This window comes from Pyrus communis, chromosome 3 (assembly GCF_041283825.1).
Source record: "Pyrus communis isolate YQ-2024b chromosome 3, ASM4128382v1, whole genome shotgun sequence".
Classification (NCBI taxonomy): Eukaryota; Viridiplantae; Streptophyta; class Magnoliopsida; order Rosales; family Rosaceae; genus Pyrus; species Pyrus communis.
The window spans coordinates 3,715,091-3,737,138 of record NC_142567.1 but is presented as its reverse complement, the minus strand read 5'-3'; the positions used below and the strand labels follow the sequence as shown (position 1 = coordinate 3,737,138).

General features: G+C 39.8%; 4 protein-coding genes, 1 non-coding gene and 2 pseudogenes across 7 annotated transcripts; 2 read left to right on the top strand and 5 right to left on the bottom strand.

Moving 5' to 3' along the window:
• Positions 1 to 171: 171 nt before the first annotated feature.
• LOC137715092 (peptide-N4-(N-acetyl-beta-glucosaminyl)asparagine amidase A) lies at positions 172 to 2,900 on the bottom strand. Of its 2 annotated transcripts, none has more exons than XR_011065513.2 (2): positions 872 to 2,900; positions 172 to 469 (listed from the first exon to the last, which is right to left on the bottom strand). It is a non-coding gene; the product is annotated as a peptide-N4-(N-acetyl-beta-glucosaminyl)asparagine amidase A (transcript). The 2 variants fall into 2 exon arrangements; XR_015960485.1 differs by having other exon boundaries at positions 172 to 518; positions 872 to 2,898.
• A 409-nt stretch (positions 2,901 to 3,309) lies between these two features.
• Positions 3,310 to 6,928, bottom strand: LOC137714924 (uncharacterized). Its single transcript, XM_068454086.2, has 8 exons — positions 6,518 to 6,928; positions 6,201 to 6,335; positions 5,691 to 5,882; positions 5,402 to 5,463; positions 5,124 to 5,281; positions 4,135 to 4,283; positions 3,901 to 4,044; positions 3,310 to 3,577 (listed from the first exon to the last, which is right to left on the bottom strand). Exons 1-8 carry the CDS (start codon positions 6,860 to 6,862, stop codon positions 3,401 to 3,403), a joined length of 1,362 nt encoding a protein of 453 aa, XP_068310187.2. The 5' UTR covers positions 6,863 to 6,928; the 3' UTR covers positions 3,310 to 3,400.
• A 132-nt stretch (positions 6,929 to 7,060) lies between these two features.
• LOC137714923 (uncharacterized) lies at positions 7,061 to 9,019 on the top strand. The gene has a single exon (XM_068454084.2). It carries the CDS (start codon positions 7,061 to 7,063, stop codon positions 8,891 to 8,893), a length of 1,833 nt encoding a protein of 610 aa, XP_068310185.2. The 3' UTR covers positions 8,894 to 9,019.
• Positions 9,020 to 9,651: 632 nt separating this feature from the next.
• On the bottom strand, positions 9,652 to 13,033 carry LOC137714925 (tubby-like F-box protein 7). Its single transcript, XM_068454087.2, has 4 exons — positions 12,510 to 13,033; positions 11,400 to 11,487; positions 10,605 to 10,734; positions 9,652 to 10,399 (listed from the first exon to the last, which is right to left on the bottom strand). The coding sequence occupies exons 1-4, from the start codon at positions 12,858 to 12,860 to the stop codon at positions 9,826 to 9,828; spliced, it is 1,143 nt and encodes a 380-aa protein (XP_068310188.2). The 5' UTR covers positions 12,861 to 13,033; the 3' UTR covers positions 9,652 to 9,825.
• Positions 13,034 to 14,552: 1,519 nt separating this feature from the next.
• LOC148697767 (receptor-like protein 2 pseudogene) lies at positions 14,553 to 16,030 on the bottom strand (annotated as a pseudogene). Its single transcript, XR_015960484.1, has one exon. The product of XR_015960484.1 is annotated as a receptor-like protein 2 pseudogene (transcript).
• LOC137714591 (tyrosine-sulfated glycopeptide receptor 1-like) lies at positions 14,553 to 16,939 on the bottom strand. The gene has a single exon (XM_068453773.2). The coding sequence runs from the start codon at positions 16,937 to 16,939 to the stop codon at positions 16,262 to 16,264; it is 678 nt and encodes a 225-aa protein (XP_068309874.2). The 3' UTR covers positions 14,553 to 16,261.
• A 2,377-nt stretch (positions 16,940 to 19,316) lies between these two features.
• On the top strand, positions 19,317 to 21,426 carry LOC148697766 (receptor-like protein 2; annotated as a pseudogene).
• The last annotated feature ends 622 nt before the right edge of the window (positions 21,427 to 22,048 follow it).

Sequence of the window (22,048 nt, the reverse complement as noted above, 5' to 3'; positions counted from 1 at the left end):
TTGGGTTGAACCGCAGAGCTAGGAATTTATATTAGAGTGGGCTAGGATTTTACTTCTTGTTGCCCGGGTACAATTGCGTATTTTTTTCCCACCGTACCTGCCTATTGAGTTTTGAGTCGAATGTTAAGTGTTGTGGTATGAAGGTCTTGTACACAGGTCTATACATACATATGAAAGAAATAGAACGTGGAATTCATAAATGAACTCTCTCAATGACGATCCATGAAGACTATGCCACGTGTATCGATCAAACCAAGACATGATATACATCAACAAAGTCAACACAAATCATATTGCGCCTCATCATATCAGCAAAGCATCAAAAGACTTAAGTCAAGCAAATTGATCCCTAGACAACATTGTCGACCTCTTCACAAAGTCACTGCCGAAGTCTACCTTCTAGATGCTTGTTCGAGAATTGGTATGCTTCGACCATTTCGGTGTGCCAGAAGTAGCAAAATACTGCAACCTATGTACAGATGTGGTTTGTCAAAACCTCTACAGCAAAATACTGCAACCTACATACACATTTGGTTTGTCAATAACCTCTACTTATGATCCTTTATAGGTCTTCTTGTGAATAACAGTCTTTGAATCTGAGTTTATGTAATCAAAGGATAATATCATTTATCGAACGAATTTGACAATGTAGAATTTTTTAAATTTTTTTTATAGAAGCTCAATCGGTATGAACACCTTAACTAGATTCTAGAAGATGAACGTCGATTATACTGAGATAACACAGGTTGACATGATCCAGTTTTCAGAAATCAATCAATTCCAAGTAAAACCATAACCATTTTAATGCACATACCTTAACTAGATTCTAGAAGAATATCCACAAAAATAAAATTGAGTACAAAATACTTACATTTTTATTTGAGGTACCAACAAACAGGAACCCTCCTTAAAATTTACCAAGGGAGTCCTTTTCTGTAGCACATGAAGATGTGTTGATATGAATAAGCTAGGCACCGTCATTGTTCTCAGGTAAATAGGGGGCCAGGAAAGTTCCTTTGAGCACCAAAAGGCCACAGTCTGCTTAAGCCAGAATCCAAATTAGACTCTGATTTTTTGGTGCACGTAAACCTCACCTTATCATAGAGTATGGTGTAGTTTGAGCTGCTTATGTTTCTGAAGTAACAGGACTTCCCACCATCGTATCTATACACTTGCTGTGTACTCCCCAATCCACTAACTACCAAATTGTTTTTTACAACCATATAACCTTCGCCATTCTGCAGATTTCTGAGAGAGCTGTTCGAGAATTGTGAACCAGCACTTGCAGACTCCTTCTCAATAAATCCCAGTTCGACATTTGTACCCAACTTATATGTTTCATTTGCTTGTTCCAAGTAGTCAGTGTACAAGTAAAGAGGAAATGTTTTGTTTGATGACACTGAGTGAATACTGGAGGATGGCGGCGTGATATGAACTGTATCGTTGAAATGGATGATCTGATTCACTATCTGCGTATCCCCACCATTCTTCATGACCATTGTATTACTGTAATGGAAGTCTTGAATTGCATCAGTTGTGATATTCCCATAGGAGGACTTCACCCATCCAGTCGATGACACAGACCTGCGGGCCCTTGTCAAAAATGTGCCATTTAAACCCTTGAAATCTGAAACCAATGAAACAACAAGGGGCAAGCTACTATGCTTCGAAAGCTCTCCTTCAGTTTTCGTGCTCTGCTTGTCCAACCAAAGATGCAAATTCGCGTCAACGAACCAAACGTTCAAGGCATTTGTAACATTAAAACCAAACTTGTGGCTCTTCCCGTCCAATATCTTCCCTAAAAAGGGTGTGATTTCAATATCATAAGAAGGGAGATCGTATGAGCCAATTGCAGTAATAGGTCTCCACAGGAGCGGATTGACCCCTCCAGTGAAAATCACAGTAAAAGGCCAGACTGCACCAACAACCTCACCATCTAAACTCACCACAACCTCCCTAAAAGGCCCGTTTCCAGGCGTACTAAGATTGTTTGCAGCAATGTACTCATTCGGAGCATTTGAATACCAAGATTCATCGTTCTCATGGAATGAAACATACACCTCCAACACAGCCCTATAAGCATTCTGCGGAATCTCAAATTCCTTCGACTGTGTATCAGTCGAATTCTGGATTTCAAACCACAACCCATCATTCAAAGGCAGATTTCTCGAAATGGGCAAGATCAAATCCGCCCAAGAATGGTACCCAGAATTCAAATTTTCCAAATTTCCCAACTTTTGCTCATAATTATGATTCAAAATCTTCTCAGCAGGGTAAAAATGGATGCTAATATTCACATGGTAAATCCCAGTATACGTTTTATCTATCAAATTCCCAAGATAAACAGCTAGTGTTTGATCGTTCTGAAGCAAAGAATAGTACCTTGTGATGTCCTTCTCGACAATCCAAACAATCCCATTCTGCGTCGGCTCAGCCGTGCAGCTCCTGAGAAGCTCAACGCCTCCGAGCCAAACCCCGAAAATCCGATCAAATTGCCTCCCTTTGCAGGTGGCTTTCCACTCGAGGACAATTTTGGAAAATGATTGAGATGGGCAGTCCGAGGGAGGGGAGTAGTTAGCAAAGACTGGAGCTTTGCCGTATGTGTAGCCGAAGTCGTGCTGGAGAAGGAGCTGGGTGCAGGGCTTGGTTTTGGGGAGTTCTATGGGTTTGGTTACTTCGAAGAAGAGAGTTGGTGCGGCGTCATTTTGAGGGGTGGGTTGGGAAAGGAGCTCCGGTCGGAGAAGGTTGAGTTTGTGGACATTGGCGGTGGAAAAGAGTGGTTGGTGGAGGAGGAAGAGGAGGACGAGGGCCAACGGAGAGGCCATGAGTGACTGACTGGTGGTTCAGCTGCCTGTTGCTTTGGTGGGTTTTTACTTTATTTTGGTGCTACTATTTATTTGTTTATTTATTTACTTATTTACTTATTTTTTTATTTCTGTTTTATTAAGTATCTTGAAGAAGAAAACAATGATGAGTTTGTTTTGTTGGAGAAGAAAGCAACGGTGAGTTATGGATTCTATAAACTGAATTAAATAATTTTCTAGATGTACTAATTGATTTTCATTCTAAAAGAAATTTAGGTGAAATTAAAATTCTTGATTCAGATTCATTTCGTCCGAAAATCATGTAGATTAATTGTTTTTATTTGTTTGAAAAATCAAATTTAAATTTTCATTTGCAAATGGCTTGTACGAATTTGTAAGTAGTTGATTAAAACATTACCAAATTTCTAATTCCAATAATAATAAATACCATAATCTGTGTATAGAGGGTTTAACAAACTAGTCGGGCAAGCTAAAACTTTTTGAGTGGCGCAAGAATCATCATATTTTTCATAAAATATATCCCATTTCATTACATAAACTCTCAGATTTACAAATTATCTGATATTTACACGCAATTAAAGAGTTCGATTCAAAACTGATATTTGACCAGAGTCGCCATTCAATAAGAAAACCTCCAACGGAACATAAGGAGAGGCGAGCGACGAACCAAATCTGTACGTAGGTTGCAGTATTTTGCTACCTTTGGCACACTGAAATGCTCGAAGCCTTGGTCCGGTCCTCATCTGCCAAATCTGCGTGACATTGCCACAAATATTAATAGAAATTAAGTGCAGGTTTGATCTTAATCACTTGAATTACTATCTCATTATTGTAAATATAAGAACTATAAAAAAAAAAAAAAAAAAAAAAGAGGAATTTTAACGAAAAACTCTCTGTACTGTTTACTTTAACGAAAAATCACATTTTTACACTAAAAAATCAATCATGGTACTATTCACTTTACCCTTTATTTGTCCTTATCGTTAAAACTCAAAGTTTTCAAACCATTTTTTATTAGTTTTGGATGTCAGACAACAGGAGATGTGGTTCCAGGAGAAAATGGTAAAAAACCTACCTCGACAATTCCTTTTCGAGGGGCATGAATAGCCAAACACAGGCAGTAATCACTCTTGGTGGGTTCATAATACCTAGAACTGGAAGCTGCAGTATCTTTTTTGACGAGCATCTCCATGAATAGGCAACTAGCATCCCGATATCCCTGCAAATCAACTCATGCCACCATCAGGGAAAAACAACTACATCAAAAATGAAATTTTTTACAATCAATGTAAAGTTTCTGTGAGAAAACCTTCCACAGCCGCACTATCACAAGTGCTTGAGTATCTAAGAGCAATATTCGACCAAGTGAATCTGTAATCGCAGCCAATGTACCACTAGGTGATAACGTAAGCTTCTCACCCTTTCTTGGGAAATCCTTCAAACATGTCAATGGTGAAGCTGTCACAAATCATATCAAAAGTGAGCGGAAAAGAGTTTAAATGCAGTTGATTAATGATTGGTAAGTAGGCCTCCAAATCCACGAAGAAAAAATTCAATATTATAATAGTACTTAAGACCTGGGCCTCGTTTGTTGTCTAGGATTGGATTGGAATCGATCCATTATATGAAGGTATGTTGAAGAAAGAAACGAAAAAATTGTGTCCACTTGAAGGTAGAAGATGGATTACTCATTAAGAAAACTTATTCATTCCACTCCTCCCCAAAATGGTAGGATTAGAAGGGATAAGTTTTCTTCATGTCTGATACACTTCAAATCGCCTCAAATTTTAAAATCACCCACGTCATACCCTGAATTTATGAGCCAAGCCATTTCAATCCTAGGCACCAAATGATCCCTTATGGTTTAATTCCATTTGAGCTGACAATAATAAACCAAGTTTTATCACTCATCTCCTTAGACTTGATTGAATGTTGCACACACAGAGGAACTGAAGTATGTACTTCTAGTTCCATTACCAGTCCAAAAGCATGCTCGTGCATATTTAAAAATTCCGTCTTATAAAAAGTTATTGTTATTTATTTTGATACCATATTAGCAAACTTCCAAGAGCCAACAAAGTATGGAAAACACAAATAGTCATGCAAGTAGGGGACATGACCACCACAGACAAGGATGCAAGGGAAGTAGTTACTTTCAAGATGAGTTACCATTTCTCTGTTCTTTGTACTTATAATCTCGTCCTTCTTTCATTTATACATTCGAGTGAAAAACTACACAATTGTACTCAGGCAACAATCATAAACTTTAAGTTAATAACTACAGTAAATTAATCTCACCTCGTGCAAATGGTTGAGGTTTCTCCTCTGATTTTTTAGGTGAACCCTGGTCACTCCGCCAAATCATTTTTGATAATGAAGCTATTGTCGAAAATGTTGCAGGCACAACTCTAGACAAGATTGCTCCGACCAAAGACCTATTTTTGTCTTCCGAAAGCCTTTACATGGAGAAAAAAAATGTAGTTAATAAATATGAGCACTCTTAAGTGAGACAAATATAAGACTGCACTTAACAATAAGTGAGAATCCTGTCAGTTGCATCATCCCACCACACTAACCTGAAGGCTGAAATCACGGCATCCTCTCCAACAGTTATTCCACAGTAATAATGTTCACTTGACTGCCCAACAACAAAAGCAGCTGAATTCAAATCCAGAATAACTTCAGAAGGTTTTCCATGATTTATAGGGGAAAACACCAGAAGCATTACTATCAGAAAAACTACGAAAAATTCATCATCTCCTTTTGTCATGTTTTGGATGCAATGTGTGTTTGTATAATCTTTCTCCATTTCATGCAATTAGAAGAGAAAGCATCAGAATATTTAAATAAGCAGGGTGAATATACCTGGATTTCCATCAGTGGCGGAGGCATAATGCCAGTAATTGCTGCATCAGCACAGGTACCATACTTGCTGACACTCCATAACTGGTAAGGTAATTTACCATAGGAATGTCCAAAATCATCTGAGCCTCGCTTTTTGGGTGTTTGATCCCAAAACCGAGACTGTGTATCTTGAAACCACTGGTGCAGCATATTCTACATTCCAAGCATGTAAAAAAAATATTATGAGAACCCACATTGATTGAGCTTCTAAGTGCTAGAAGCAACTCTAAAATTTAAACCAGAATATAAGGGGGACCTAAACTTTCTCCAAGTCTCTGCCAATAGACATCACATACAATTTTCTTAATTTAAAACTTATCTCTACATTACAAGTGAAAGTATGTGAAATTACAGCTAAAACTCTTCATAATTCAAGACACATGCTTCATGCTTCATGCTTCATGCTCAAAGATGACATTACTGCTAAAACTCTTCATAGCAAGGAATGAAAAAACAAAAAGCTTCCCCTACCTGAATATCCGAGCCATCAAAACGAGCAACTATGCCAGGCATAACAACACAAACCTCCTCTGAGGATGTTTCATGGGTCAAGTCTCTCTTCGTTCCACGGACCCTCAACCTTATAATCCGCACAGGATACACCATCTGTAAATCCACAAACACATTAAAGTTGCATGACCAAGAGCATAACTCAAGTTTCCAAAAGACGATGTACCATAAGTAATCATAATGGCATATAAAACAATCATATATGCAAAATCTAAACTAATTAAAGTCAATAACTCAACAGTTCAATCAAACCCAAATCACCAATTTAGCAGCTTTACCTGTCTATGAATCAAACCGCCACCCAAAGAGAAAAAGAGGAGATACCCAGACGAAGTCCCGGCCACAACCACCCTTATCTCGTCAAACACCAACCACTCCACCGCCGTGACGAACTCCGCCTCGATCGGGGACAATTCAGGTCGGATCTTGAGCCGGGTCCCGTCAGATTCGGACCAACCGAGAACCACAATAACGGTCCGGTTGGCGAGCGCGATCGAGTGGGTATCGAGGGCGCAGAGGAGGTTGGGGTTGTCGACTAGCCAGCCTTCCTTTCCCGCCCCTAGCTCGCCGAGCTCCTCGCAGGCTATGCTGCCCAGCTCCGTCGTATGAATTCGCTTCGTCATGGCCGATTGATTGGATCGGATCGGACTCGGAAATGGAGAAGAAGGAAGACGAAGCAAGAGGTGGAGATCTATAGGCACTAAACGGCACCGTTTACCCGTTTTATTTTAAAATGTTGGAGTGCACTAAACGGCGTCGTTTATCCGTTTATTCATCTCTAATTAACGACCGAGCTGGTCTGATCCTCCGAGAAATCGAAAATGCTGAGTAAAGACCCCTCCCTCTCTAAAACCCTAAACCCCTCGCTCTTCCTCCTCACGCCATTCTCCAATCCTCTCCGCAAAACCCTAACCCTAAAACCCCTCACCAGGGCCCCCAAAACCCTCTCCATCAGCTCATCCTCCCAATTTCAGCTAAATTCCGACCCCAATTTCACATTTTCCCGCCAAATTCCCCATCTACGGCGGGACCTCCGCTCGTTCGCCGGCCGGAGCAAGAAGAAGGCCGGAGGGGGACCGTCCCCTGGCCGAATCGAGGGTAACGCGGATTCTCGCCGGGAGGTGAGGGAAAATGCTCGCCGGAAAAGCAAAAGGCTCGCCGAGTCCAATTTCTATCGGCTCAAGAACCAGAGCCGGAAGTACGCCGATAACTTCACCGAGGACGAGCTCCAGCAAATCGGGCTCGGGTATGACCGGATGGTCCGGTTCATGGAGAAGGACGACCCCAATTTGCGCCACCCGCATGACTGGTACAAGTACGGAGAATTCGGGCCGTATTCCTGGCGCGGGGTAGTCGTCGGCCAACCGGTCCGGGGAAGGTTTACCGACGAGAGGGTGACGATTATTGGGGAAGTGAAGGACCAGGAGGAGTGGGAAAAGATTGAGCAATTTGAGATGAGCCAAGATTTTGGGAAGAGATTGGGGCAATTGGATAGAAGCAAAGGGAGGAAGTACTTTTGGGTGTTTGTGAGGCACCCGAGGTGGCGGCTTTCGGATTTTCCGTGGCAGCAGTGGACTTTGGTGTGTGAGGTGGTGGTGGAAGGCGAAAAGCAGAGGCTGGACAAATGGAGTTTGATGGGCAGGCTTGGGAATTTGACTAGATCTTTGATAACAAAGTGTGCAGCTTGGTTTAGACCCGATATTATATACGTGAAGAGGCCAGTTTATCAATGTAGGTTCGAGCCTCAGGACGATTTTTTCAAGGTGTTGACCCCGTTTCTTGATCCAAAAACGGAGGAGGATTACTTGTTTGAGCTGGAGAAAGCTGATGGGAGTGTTGAAATGTGCACTTACTTTGGTGGGTTGTGTAAGATTGTGAAGGTGAATCAGAAGGCGTTTGTGGATGATGTGGTGAAGGGTTATGAGAAGTTGAGTGATGAGGAGAAGTCAAGGTGTTTGGGGTTTTTGCTGAAGAATCATCCGGTTCAGTTGTTGCATCCGTATACGAAGGAGTGGAAGGCCAAGTTGGAGGAGTGGGAGCTGGGTTGTGATGCGCCGGATGATGATAATGAGGGCAGCGGCATCAATGTGGCCGAGAAGGAGTTTACAGAGTGGGTTGAGGATGACGAGGTTGATAATGAGGAGGATAATGTTGTTATGGAAATGGAAGATGGTGATGAGAGTGAATTTGAGGATGATGATGAGGAGGAAGATGATGGAGACGATGAATTGGGAGTTGATGCGGAAGAGTTGAGTGAAGAAGAGGATGAGAAGTACTGGGAGGAGGAGTTTGAAAAGGCGGTGAGTAGCTCGGATGCAATGGAAAAGCTAGCAAAACAGAGTGTAGAGGCAACTACGGAGTACTATAAGAAGCAATTGAGGACAATGGAAGGGAACAAAAATCGAAACTTGGAGGACGACAAAGATGGTGATGGTGATGAAACCGCCATGAGGGGAAAACGACCGACAGTGAGTGCTGAAGAATGGAAGGTAGCTGGGTATGGTCCATGGAGGAAAAGGATCAAGAAGGGTAAGATTCCTCCGCAGCTGTTTTTGCGAGCAGCGGTTCGACCCTTCACTTACAGAAATCTTGTGAAGGAGATAGTTTTGACTAGGCATGGAATTGTGGATGGTGATTTTTTAGGAAAGACTTGAAGAAGCATTTGCATTTCTTGAAATTTGCCTCTTGTTCGGATGACTGTATCGACTAGTTTTTAGCACATTGCAGAGAGTAGATGTATCTTACTGAATCAATCTCAATGAAATTTGATGTATTTAAAATTCGTTGAGTTGCAATCTGCCCAACCTTTGAATCAATTCTTGCTCCACTATTATTTGGGGGGGTTTTTTTTTTTTTTTAATGAGACAAACCACCAAGGTGGGAAATTCTGCTGTTTGGTTTGTTGCGCGTTAAGGAAGATGGGAGGGCTTCTTCAACACTGCAATGCAATATTAAAGACGAAGTTTTCAATGGATGAGTTTCTTATTTGAAAAAAGCGTTTGTCTTTCAGTGTGACAATCGCATCGCCGCGTTAAGATTAAAGAATACAAATCTAGAACTTGCAAGGTTTCAATGGATGGCTTGATGGCTTCATCCTTCAGAGGATCATAATATCCAAAAATATCTAAAATACTCCGCCACCACTTAGAACCCTTAGATCCAATACAACGGATTGACAGAAAATTGGACGACCAATGGATTGGATCTAAAGAGATCTTAGTGGCGGAGCATTCAATAGCCCGGGGTATTATAGCTTCGCTGTCATATCTTGGGGTGAAAAAATCAAATCAATCTTTCATTCAAAGCCATTGAGATGTGACATGAATGTAAAATCGACCCCCTTCGACGTCTTACAATTATTTCTAAAATTTACATATATTAAAAACCGCCAATGATTTCAACAGCCAGCCCATGACAAAATCATACAAAAGCAATATTTACATAATAAGCATCGTCCAACCAAAACTGAACCGTTGAAATTTCTTATGTAGAGCGGAGAACAAAAGGAAATCTCCACCGGCACCAGCACCGGTACTCTTTAAATATAACATTAAGAGAGAAAAAATCAATACAAAAGAAATAACCTTTACTCACAAGCCAGTTTGGTGCCAAAGCTGGTAAGGCAAATAGCAAATGCCTGGAAGGCTGACAAGGGCTGCCTATAATCCATGGTAAATGTATCATCACCCACTTTCCCGAACTGGAGAACCGTTTCTTCGTCTCCTTTCCCTCCTGGCTGGCTTGGGTCCCCAGTTGCAACCAGTTGAAAGTTCTTTACTGATGCCACCGTGACCCGACCATGGAAATTCAAACACCAGCACTGCAACTGATCATGCCATCTTGGAGCTTTGTTCCTCAAGACGGTGTAGCCGTAACTGGTAGAAGCTGTTTTCTTCAACTTACATTTGTCCATGGGTTTTTCAATGGCAGTTTCATCTGATGGTGGGCAATTAAGCGGGCAAATCATCCTTCTTGGACCTCTTGATTTTAGAAGGTTGAATTTGTAAGAGACCTGCCCAACTTCAAAGTTGCCTGCCGGAACTTGGGGGCTTATTTGCTTGCTTGCAAAACGACGGGTAGACCTACTGCTTGCAGGCTTTGCACCACTATGCGGTGGCTGGCTATCATAGATTGTAAAATTGGTGCCCAGAAAATCTGAGCTGCAAAAGTTCAAGAAATCGTGTTTAACATTCAAATTTGTTCTTGTAATCCAATGGAATGCAAATTACTAAAAACTCACTACCAAGCTGGCTCTGAATTATACAAAATGAGGATAACATGTCAGCCAAACTTGGTAAAAAACCTCTCACTGACATGCCGAAAAATGGTCCTCTAACTTAACTTCCTTTCACAAAAAAGTCTTACCTTAATTTTCCCACATAAGCATTGCTTCCTTGGGATATGTCATCAGCATCAAGTGATATTATATACTCGGTGTGTGAGCCATGCCTATATCTCCGTGCAGCTAAAAGAAACTTTCCCTTATCAGTGAATGCTGGACGAAGAGAGGAAAAAAATCGCATGAGAATAAGAAACCATTCAACAATAAGCATTACGCAAGCTGTCAAGAACCACTAAAAAAGAAGCATCAAATAACACAAGAGATAGGAGGATGAGAATTAAGAAGGCAGCAAGAGTCACTATAGCCCTGATCTTCTGCAAACTTAAAGTTCACAGTAAGTTAAACATCTCAAACTTAAAGGTCTATTTTACAAAGTTTTTTTCAGCATCGACTACGTGCCCCTCAAAAATTTCTTCTTCAGGCAAATAATAACAGTTTAAAACCTATATCTCTCTAATTGTTAGAGCTATGACCCGTCCCTTCACATGTAATTAGGTTGGGTCAGGCTGCGAACCAAATTAATATCAAGTCAAAAACTATTTAAGACCACGAAATCAAGGGTTTTGTTTGACAATTCTGAGATTGCCCAGATCCTGCTAAGTCAAGTCAACTTAGCAATTCAATCGCCAGAAAATTCCTCCATTTCTTCAAGCACATTAAAGTCAACTTAAACAGGTTTGGCCCAAGAAATTTGCCCCTTTCAGATATTGGCTTCGGTGACATGCAGGTCAAAGTTTTCATATCGTACAGCAAAACAGCTTTTGAAGACACATAGGAGGAGGAAGTCATTCGGAAGTTGTTCTCATATACATACTCACATGGGGTAAGTGCTAGATAAAGGTAAAACGTTGAGGTCTTCTTGTTTCGTTTTATTAGACATTGGTGGGTAAAATCGTGTGGCCCTGGCTGCAAGAATAAAAAAAGTGTAAGATCATCAGTTTCAGATCAATTTATTAAACACCACTACATTTAAACCATTTAACACATTATTATTGTCAACGATAAACCGGAAGCAACTCAATATTAAAACTTCAATCTCTCTTCAAGAGATGACTGAAAACCAGCTATACCAGAAGCAGAAAAGAAACAATCTTCATATATCATTCTCTTTTCCCTGTTAGAACTATCATTGAAGTATAACAATAATCCGCCATAAAATCTCTAATTTCTTCACTAACAACATTACCGGTTTAGATTTTAGTTCTGCTAAATGGAGACATAACTTTATGGTAGATTTCATAAAATTTATTGCTTTTCAGACAAAACAAAAGATTCAAAACAATATATGAAATACAAATGGCTGGGTACTTATGGGCAAGAGCATATATAACTACCAAATTTTTGGTATATTTCAAGGCATGCACCTTCTTAACAATGCACTTCAAATTTTACTCACTTAGTTCATAACTATGCCAATTCGCTCTGATCACAGGCGAACCCCGCCATGACTTTGCGAACCGTTAAAGTTTTTAAACTACCTAGTCCTTGATCTTGCGATCATCCAATAAAATCACTTATAATTTCAGACTTCAATCGTAAATTTCATTTTGAAACCAATAACGATATCATTATCAAAAGGGGAAAAATGTTGAGCTAATCCTGCAAAAGAATACAAATGCGGTGTGTCTCAAAGGATGAACCTTCTTAAAAATGCACATTCTTCGAAAGTCAGTCGCTTTTTTCGGATCTGATCACAGATGAACCCCATTATGACTATGCAACCCATTTAAGTTTCAGATTTCTACAGCGAATTTCAACACGTCTTTCGAAAACTGCATGATGATCTTCCACCAAAATAACAATTTTCCAAACAATCCTGATCGATCTCCTCAGAACTATTCAAATTCCAGATTACACAAACTTGGTTAACCTAAATTCTCCTAAAAAGTGAATAAACAAATCGAAAACTACATCGCCAAAGGGAATACCTGTTTAAGGCACGAAGGGAAGGTGATTTTTCCACTGTACGAAGGCGACCGCGCGATCTCCTTGGTGATATCCCTCCACCGCTTGCAGACACAGGCACAAGCGACCACGTTTTGGCGGTGAGGCCATTTGTCCTCGCTAGCCTCCACTCTCCGTATGATCTCGCCGAGGAGCTCCGGGAGCATAGCCGACCACGAAGACGACGACGAGTCGGGACAGTCTGCGACGCGGTCCAACTCGGCCGAGTCTCGGACGATTCGGCCGTCCCCACCACGCGCCTGATCCTCGTCGCCGAACAATTCCCTGAACGATTTGGAGAATTTCCGGGAGAGAAAGGCTTTCCGCAGAGCCATAGCTTCGAATTGGGGCTCTAGGGTTACGGTTAGGGTTCCGATCTCGAACTCATTGCGAAGGAGAAGCAGTTTTTTTTGGGTTTGGAGAGAGAGAGGGAGAGAGAGAGAGGGAGAGAACGAGAGTGGTAGGGGTTGATGGTGATTGAGAAACTGAATTTTGATATCGTGACGCGGCTGTGACGGGTGAGGTATGGGAGGCCAGTGCATAGCGAGGAGCGGACGCGTGGCGACAGATGTAAAAGAGGCGTTGGGTGACGTGGGGGTGAGGTTAACGGTGTTATGAACACGTGGTGGGCGTTTGACTGGGGCTATTAAATTTAAACGTAACCGCTGAAAGCCGGTAACGGCACGGCAGAATACTGTGAGTCAGTAACCAGTGACGGCCAGTTATTGCTTGGACTCTGTTTACCTGTCCCTCCGATTAGATTCCGAATCCCTCCCATCAAATTCAACAAGTTTGAGAATTTCGGCGATTGAAATTTGATTTAATAGATATAAACGGATGTCTTTTTTAAAGTTATAATAACTTTAACTGTTTGCTCACATTTCAACGGTCCGTATGCAGACTCTGCAATTTGCAAGTCATGTCGCACCGAGCTCTGCAACTGCAACCATAGCTGTCTTATTGCAGTCGAGATTCGCATCACACTGAGAATAAGAAGCCATCGTGCGCAGGGCCTGTGCAGCAGCAGAAGAATAAAAGGTTGTTATTGACAAGTTATTCGACTGACCAGAAGGGCGGCTACTCGTTCTTGGCCTTCATTTACGGTGAGTGGAGGGGTGGTCACCCTTCCTTGCACCTATGTAGCTTTGCCAGTAATGCTAAGGTTGTCTTATACTCCCACTACTCAAAAGCTCCCTTACTGTATCAATAGGTCTCAAGCAGAGACTATAACCTTGTATATATTGCTAGGGTTTATACGCAACTAGCCTATTAAGAGTTGTATACCCCATCAACTTCATTATGATTGAGTTCTATCATGATTCAATATCTCTGTAATGAATCCCTTAAGGATTCCTACAAGTTAGCTGCATGGTTAAGACTTCATAATGGAGAAACTAGGTTCTTGTCCCTCTTTTTTCAACTCAATTGATTGAAATCTTAATCCTTTTCAAATTTTAATCAAGGTTCGTTGATTTTAATAAACATCATTAATTATTTCATAATAAAATATTTTAAATATCAAGACAATTAAATTTTATTTCTAAATATATTCATTTTGTAACATCTCACATCGCCTAAGGGAGGGGATCTTGTAAACCTTATATGTATATTCCCATATTTATCTAGCACGAGGCATTTTGGGAGCTCACTAGCTTCGGAGTTCATCGGATAATGTTGATGAATAGGGACGGCATTCAAAGTACCCCTTCATAATCCTCACTATGTAGAGATTTACCAAATCACTTGTATCACAAATAACCCGAGAAACAAGTTACTTGCAACCCAAGTAATCTTAGTTAACACTCACTGTCATTCACTAGAACTTTACACCTCAACCTAATCAAATTAATATATAAGTCTCTGAGTTGGCTCAGTTGAACAACTTATAATGCACAATATCATGTAGTCTTTCCTATCGTGCTATATAATTCTCCCTTCAAAATCTTTTTGTTCGAGCATATATTTGTAGAGAATGACTCTTTGTCATGCATGGCGCTTGTATACCCAATCTCTCAGCCATCTGCGGATCTTGAATGAGATAATATTTCTTCATACACAAGACTAGGGACATTTAATATATAGATAAATTCCCCAAGCATGCACCCTTAACAGAATCACATTTACAAGTGCCATTAGTATAATATTCTTGCTGTCTTCCGTATGAAAAGAAAACTGAAGATGTACGATAAAAGTAAATCTACTCTCCTCTAAGCCTTCTTCTCATTATGGTCATACATAGTGTAATCATCACATAGAATCTATCTTGTACATTATCTAAGAATTGAAAGTAGGCATATCTCCATGTCTTCTTAACAATTAACGAACCAAACACTCCCCAAAACCCTACAATGAAACCCACTGCAATGAAAATATACAACCATGGAAATTGATGTCCATTGTCCACACCTTGGTTGTTCTTACTATCTGCATCAATGCCTTTAATTGGTAGACACTCATTCGGAAGTGGAGCACCACACAATTTTGGATTCCCCTTAAATGCAGAAGCATTGAAACTCTGGAGCTGAGTGCTTGTTGGGATTGGTCCTTCAAGATTATTGTACGAGACATTTAAATATTTTAAGAAACTAAAGTTTGCCAATGACAACGGGATGTTTCCAGACAACTGATTCATGGAAAGGCTCAAATTCTCTAGATTTTTTAGGTTGGATATTTGTTCTGGAATGTTGCCGGAAAAGTAGTTGCCACTAAGATCCAAGGTGTGGACAAGGTGCATTTGGCCGATCTCAGTAGGTATTCTGCCATGAATGTGATTAAAAGATAGGAATATTGTTGGTGGCCAGTTGGAAATTCTTCGTGGGTAAACTAGGTTTGAAGGGGTGAAGAGAGGCAGGTCAACATAATCGTCTACTTGAGTTGTGGTCGGTTCACGTACCAACCTTGGTAGTCCACAAAGTTCTTTTGGAAATTCACCTGAAATTTGGTTGTCTTGCATGCACAAGAATAAGAGTTTGGGAAGAGTCCCTAACGATCTAGGAATTGGCCCAGTAATTCTACTACCTGACATAATTAAGATCTCTACATTCTTGAGTTTTGAAAACCATAACGGCATTTGACCAGTGAACTCACAATAATAAAAAAGCAACATTCGAAGATTTTGGAACCCATCGAAACCAAGCATGCCTTCATCAGTTGGAATTTCCTCGCCATTGAACGAATATGAAAGGAGGAGAGTTTGAAGACTTTTGCAATGCATTAATATCTTCATTGCCCCATTGATGTTGGTTAAGCCACTTAGTGAGAGAAAGGTTAAAGATTTCAATGAAAGAATTTTAGGTTGTATTTGTCCTTCTAGATTATTTGTAGCCAAATTAATAGATTTTAAGGACTGGCATGAATAAAGGCTTGTTGGAAATGTACCAGTAAAGTGGTTTAGAGATAGCTCAAGTTTACTGAGGTGACTAAGTTTCGAGAAATTGAGCATGGAGATATCTCCTTCCAAGTTGTTGACTGCCATATGTATTTCTACAAGGTTCGTGCAATTCATCAACGATGGGGGCAAAGAACCTTCGAAATGGTTGCAATCAAGAGCCAAGTGTTTCAATTTGGAGAGCTTTCCAAAATGAGAAGGGAGGATGCCACTAAATTGGTTAAATGAGAGGTCAAGGATTGCAAGGTTGGTGAGATTGAAAATTCTCTCACCTACAGCTCCATTGAGTGAATTGGAAGGGAGTGCAATTTCTTCGAGTTTGGTGGCATTGTCGATATCATTCGGAAGTTATCCTGAGAGGTTATTATTACCAGCACGAAAAATTTGCAATTTTGAACACTCCCCGAGTCCAAGAGAAATCTTGCCACTAAATGCATTGAAGGAAAAATCCAACAGCCTAATCAAGGGAGAAGAATGAAGACATATATAGGATGGGATCAAACCTGAGAAGGTATTGTTGCTGACATTGAAAATAGTTAAATTCTGAGCTTGTCGAAAGAATGATGATGGAATTGCACCATGGAACCGATTGCTTGACAAATCCAATGTCTGGATATTGTGGGATGGCAGAGAAAATGGTAGGTTTCCCGAAAGAAGATTAAAGCTCAAATCTAGGATCTCAAGACACTTCAAAGACAAGAAGAATTCGGTTTTAAGTGATCCGGAAAGTGAATTGTGAGAAAGATTCAAGTGGGCGAGGTGTGTGAGATTTCCAAGTGATGATAATGAGGGGTAAATAGCTCCTTTGAGGCCTTTGGAGGATAAGAGCAAATGGGTGACCAAACCATCCTGATTACAAACGATGCCCTTCCAACAACAACAGTTAACCGAAGTCCAATTTAAAGGATGAGAAGATAGGGTGGAGGAGAAGGACAGAAGAGAGGCACGCTCAGTTTGGTTGCATGCATGAACATTTGTGGAGATGATGTGAGAGAATAGGAGGATGAGAAGGAAGCCATGAGCCATTGGGTTAGAAATTAAGCTGCTCTAGCATATATATGTTTCTTTACATTCGGAATTCTCTAAGGTTTGGGTATATATAGAGCAACTAAATGCATACATAATCCAAGTTCTTTTCTGCCTTCTTCCTTTCAGCTTGAACACGCTAGCAGCAAACATCACTTCAAACTGAGAAATTGGCAATCAACCATAACCTTTCAAATGTTCAAAACCTCTCTGTACGTCGAAGAGATATTTCCCACTTGAAGACATGGAATTTGAATTCAGGATGGGCCACCATGAAAGGACCGAAGTCCTCCTAATTTCAAAGTCTATCATTCAAATGTTCAAAACCTCTCTGTACGTCGAAGAGATATTTCCCACTTGAAGACATGGGTTTTGAATTCAGGATGAAAGGACCAGAGACCTAATTTCAAAGTCTACCATTCAAATGTTCAAAACCTCTCCATACGCCGAAGAGATATTTCCCACTTGAAGACATGGGTTTTGATTTGGGCCACCATGACAGGACCAGAGACCTCCTAATTTCAAAGTCTACCATTCAAATGTTCAAAACCACTCAGTACGTCGAAGAGATATTTCCCACTTGAAGACATGGGTTTTGAAGCCTTTTCCTGTTGGGTAATTGAAAAAAAAAAAAAACATAACATAGAATTTGGCGAGTATAGCTGAAATAGAGTGACGTCTAAAGATGGTTACATAGAAATGTTAACAATATCGAAGTGTTATATACAGAAAATGCTAAACGTGGCCGGAATTGACTCATAGTAGACATTCAAAAATATCAAATTTTAAAATATGAACCAAAAGAACAAAACATAAAATCCTTAAGTAACCAGATTATATTTCAGTCCATGTGTTAGCCAGCTAACACAGATGGTGATTGTGGGTTTGCACTGTATTAGACCATATAAAGGCCATATCAACTAATCTTCTATGGTAGGAGTAAAAGTCAAAATTCAAAGTTCTTTTTTTCTTCTTGTTGACGATTTTTATTTCAGAAAATTTCGAAGGGAGTCGATTTTCTAGGTGACTTAACCCCACATTCGTCGATATATAAAAAATTTCCAATATAATTATCCTTTAAATTCATAATATAAAAATATTATCTATAAGCGTTAATTGCCCATCTAGTTTTACATATAATACGCATATTATACCCGTGACTAGTAAATGACTACTACTTAAAGAAAATTAATTTGTAAAGGGTACAGTCCAAGTTCTTAGCTTTATTCTTTGTGTATTAAAGTCCACAACTCACCACTTAGTAATACGGTTCACTTATAAGTGAGAGTTCTTAGGTTCGATTATGGGCAAAGGTGAATTTGAACCACCTAGCGCATTGTGAAACTAAGCCCACCACCCCCCCTTTTGTATAGATAATATTGTTTGTTCAAAAAAAAAAAAATATCCACGACTCAACTCTTGCTTGCTAATGTGCTGCAAGAAGAGAATAGAGTTGGTTTTTGAAAGGTGCCTTTGTGGGGCCTTAGGTGTAGGCCTTGAGGCTTGCAATCAAAACTAATCAAGCGCTAGGCGTGCCATTGCTATCTCAGTATAGCAGATGTAGGACAAGATTGTGTTTAATCGATTACTTGCGCCCCAAGTTACTCGGACTTCTTGTTATCAAAGGATTGTCGTGGATGGGTTAAGTCCACTTTATGTTCTTTTTCTTGCCTTGCGAACAAGGACTTTCAGTTCATAGTCTTGCATATTTGAATGAGGGGAGTCCAGATCCCTTAAGTCATTTGTTTGGTTCTTGATTGGTTTTAAATGAAGGCGTATCCATCAAAGTGGCCAGATCCAGACACAATCTCTTAAAGTAGGAAAACAGATGGATATGACTTGAATACATGCTGGAGAATACATTAAGCACTAGATATACTAACTTGTAAAACAAACAAAGAGCTTTGAGCAAGATTTCACCTTGTCGGGTAAGGTTGAACTTCTTGCAATCACTTCTCTTTTGAGTTTACAGGGTTTATATGCTAAAAATGGATGGATGGCAAACAAGTTTACACAAGGGAATTGATACTACACCACTAGGGGTGGTAGCAGAGCTGTTAAACTAGACAAAAGATGGCTTTTGTAGGGAATGATCCTGAAAATAACCGAGATCTGGGCTAATTACAAAGCTTTTAGATGCAAATCTGGCTTGAGAGCAAAGTTTATATGTTTGTTTGTTTGATTGGTTGAGTGTCCTTATCTCTGGGGCCTCTTCCTCATTTTATAAGCAGATTAGCCCGACTGTAGTGACTTTGCTCTTGCCCGAAAGCACTTGAAGGGTAGTGAGTCATCAACTTTTTACTTGTATTGCCACTGAAAAGTCTTTTTGGCTGATTGTGAGTTAGTCCCCATCACTTAACTTTTAAATCATAGGCACATGGCCTATGCATTAGTGGGAATGCGCCAATTTGTCTTTGGGCTTGATGATGGGCTTCAGGCAGGTCTTCTTTCAATTGGCATCTTTGGGCTTTCAAACACTTGCAACCCAATGTTCAAATATTAACCTAAACAACCTCACACACTTGAATCTATCTTACAATTCACTCACTTGAAACTAAATTCTTCTTGTCTTTGAATCATCTTGAGCTCCTTGATTTAAGCTTTAATCTTCTTTCTGGAAAGCTACCATTTTCTCTACCATCCCACAATGTTCAGACACTGGATTTGTCAAGCAATCGCTTGCATGGTGCAATTCCATCATCATTCTTTCAACAAGCTCGGAATTTAACTAGTTTCAACATCCACAACAACAGCTTCTCAAGTTTGATCCCATCCACCATATGTCTTCATTCTTCTCTTTTAATTAGGGTGTTGGATTTTTCGGTAAATGCATTCAATGGTAACATTTCTCCAGGACTCGGGGAGTGTTCAAAACTGCAAATTATTCATGCTGGTAACAACATCCTCTCAGGCGACTCCCGAAAGATATCTACAATGCCACCAAACTTGAAGAAATTACATTCCCTTCCAATTCACTCCATGGAGCCATAAGTGAGAAAATTTTCAATTTCACCAACCTTGCAATCTTTGACCTTTCCTTTAATCAATTGAGTGGCCTACTCCTTTCCATTTTGGAAAGCACTCCAAATTGAAAATCTTGGCTCTTGATTCTTTGCCCCCATCGTTAATGAATTTCATAAACCTTGTAGAAATACATATGGCAACCAACAACTTGGAAGGAGATATCTCCATGCTCAATTTTTCGAGACTTAGTCACCTCAGTAAACTTGGCCTATATCAAAACCATTTTATCGGTACATTTCCAACAGGCCTTTATTCATTCTAGTATTTAAAAGCTATTTGTTTGAATGCAAATATTCTAAAGGGACAAATACAACCTGGAATTCTTTCATTGAAATCTTTGTCACATCTCTCACTTCGTGGCTTAACCAACATCACTGGGGCAATGAAGATATTAATGCATTGCAAAAGTCTTCAAATACTATGGCTTGCGTATTCGTTCAAGGGTGAGGAAATGCCAGCTGATGAAGGTGTGGTTGATTTCGATGGGTTCCAAAATCTTTGATTTTTGGGTTTTTTAAGTTGTGAGTTCATTGATCAAATGCCTTCATGGTTATCAAAACTCAAGAATGTAGAGATCTTGATTTTGATAGGCAGTAGAATTACAGGGCCAAATCCTAGATTGTTGGGGACCCTTCCCAAACTCTTATTCTTGAACTTGGCAGACAACCAAATTTCCAGTGAATTTCCAAAAGAACTTTGTGGACTACCAAGGTTGGTACATGAACCGACCACAACGAGACAATTATATTGACCTGCCTATCCTCATTTACCTGCAAAGATTGTCCAACTTTCCACCAAAAATAAACCTGTTTGGCAATCACATCCATTGGAGAATACCTACTGAGATCGGCCAAATACACCTTGTCCACATCTTGGATCTCAGTGGCAACTACTTTTCCGGCAACATTTCAAAACGAATATCCAACCTAAAAAATCTAGAGAAATTGAGCTTCTCTATGAATCATTTGTCTGGAAACATCCTGTTGTCATTGACAATCCTTAATTTCTTGAAATATTTCAATGTCTCGTACTATAATCTCGAAGGACCAATCCCAACAAGCACTCAGCTCAAAAGTTTCGATGCTTTTGCATTTGAGGGGAATTCAAAACTGTGTGGCCCTCCACTTCCAAATGAGTGTCTTCCAATTAAGGGCATTAATGCAGATAGCAAGAACAACCAAGGTGTGGACAATGAGCATGATTTTCCATGGTTGTATATTTTCACCGTACTAGGTTTCATCGTAGGATTTTGGGGAGTGTGTGGTTCTTTAATTGTTAAGAAGACATGGAGATATGCATATTTGAAATTCTTTGACAATGCACAAGATAGGCTCTATTTCATGATTACAGTGCACGTGAATATGATGAAAACAAGGTTGAGAGGAGACTAGATTGTGATTTTTATCGGTTTTCTTTTCATACCGAAGACTACGAGGATATGTATATTACCTTTTGCTTTAGGTCTATGTCCCTCTGTTTTTTCCTTGTATTTTCTTTTATACGAAGGGTAAGGTAGTTTCCTGTATTTTATTTTTATTGTTTTATGAGGGTGTATATCCCCCTTACTAAGACTGTAAGGATATGTATATTACCTTGTCCCTTCTTTTTTTATTGTATTTTGTTTTGCAAGAAGGGTAAGGTTTATGCACCCCCCTCATTTCCTGTATTTTTTTTGTTTTGTTTTGTGTGGGGTAATGTTTATTCCCCTTACTAATGTAGCTATCTTTTTTCATATCAAAATATATTAAACTAAGAGTGCGCAATGTGGGATACACTCTTTTTACAATGCATAAACGTGTAGAAATGTAAATAGTACATGTACAAAAATAACATAAACAACTTCCTACATTATTGAAAATGAACGTCAGAAACTGCAAGTGATCCTCATCTCTACTGGAGTACAACAACTAACTCCTGAAGGGCTACAAAACAAAAAGGTGTGACTGGGCAAAAATATAAGTTTTCTAGAACCTTGCTTTTTGGAATATGGTAACCCCACGCTATACAAACTAATAGGGATTTTTACCACCTGTAAAAGGTGGGATAAAACACTTAAAAATACTTGCAAGAGAATATGTAGTTGTA

Bases quoted from the DNA above. Each gene is read 5' to 3' on its own strand.
- LOC137714924 (XM_068454086.2), bottom strand. From the start codon at position 6,862: ATGACGAAGCGAATTCATACGACGGAGCTGGGCAGCATAGCCTGCGAG. The intron at 6,336-6,517 runs GTAAAGCTGCTA...GTGGATTTACAG, and splicing joins GCGGTTTGATTCATAGACAG to ATGGTGTATCCTGTGCGGAT. The intron at 3,578-3,900 runs GTAGGTTTTTTA...AATGTCACGCAG, and splicing joins CTCGAAAAGGAATTGTCGAG to ATTTGGCAGATGAGGACCGG.
- LOC137714923 (XM_068454084.2), top strand. From the start codon at position 7,061: ATGCTGAGTAAAGACCCCTCCCTCTCTAAAACCCTAAACCCCTCGCTC.
- LOC137714925 (XM_068454087.2), bottom strand. From the start codon at position 12,860: ATGGCTCTGCGGAAAGCCTTTCTCTCCCGGAAATTCTCCAAATCGTTC. The intron at 11,488-12,509 runs GTATTCCCTTTG...TTATTCTTGCAG, and splicing joins TCCCTTCGTGCCTTAAACAG to CCAGGGCCACACGATTTTAC. The intron at 10,400-10,604 runs GTAAGACTTTTT...GAACTTTTGCAG, and splicing joins GCTTATGTGGGAAAATTAAG to CTCAGATTTTCTGGGCACCA.
- LOC137714591 (XM_068453773.2), bottom strand. From the start codon at position 16,939: ATGGCTCATGGCTTCCTTCTCATCCTCCTATTCTCTCACATCATCTCC.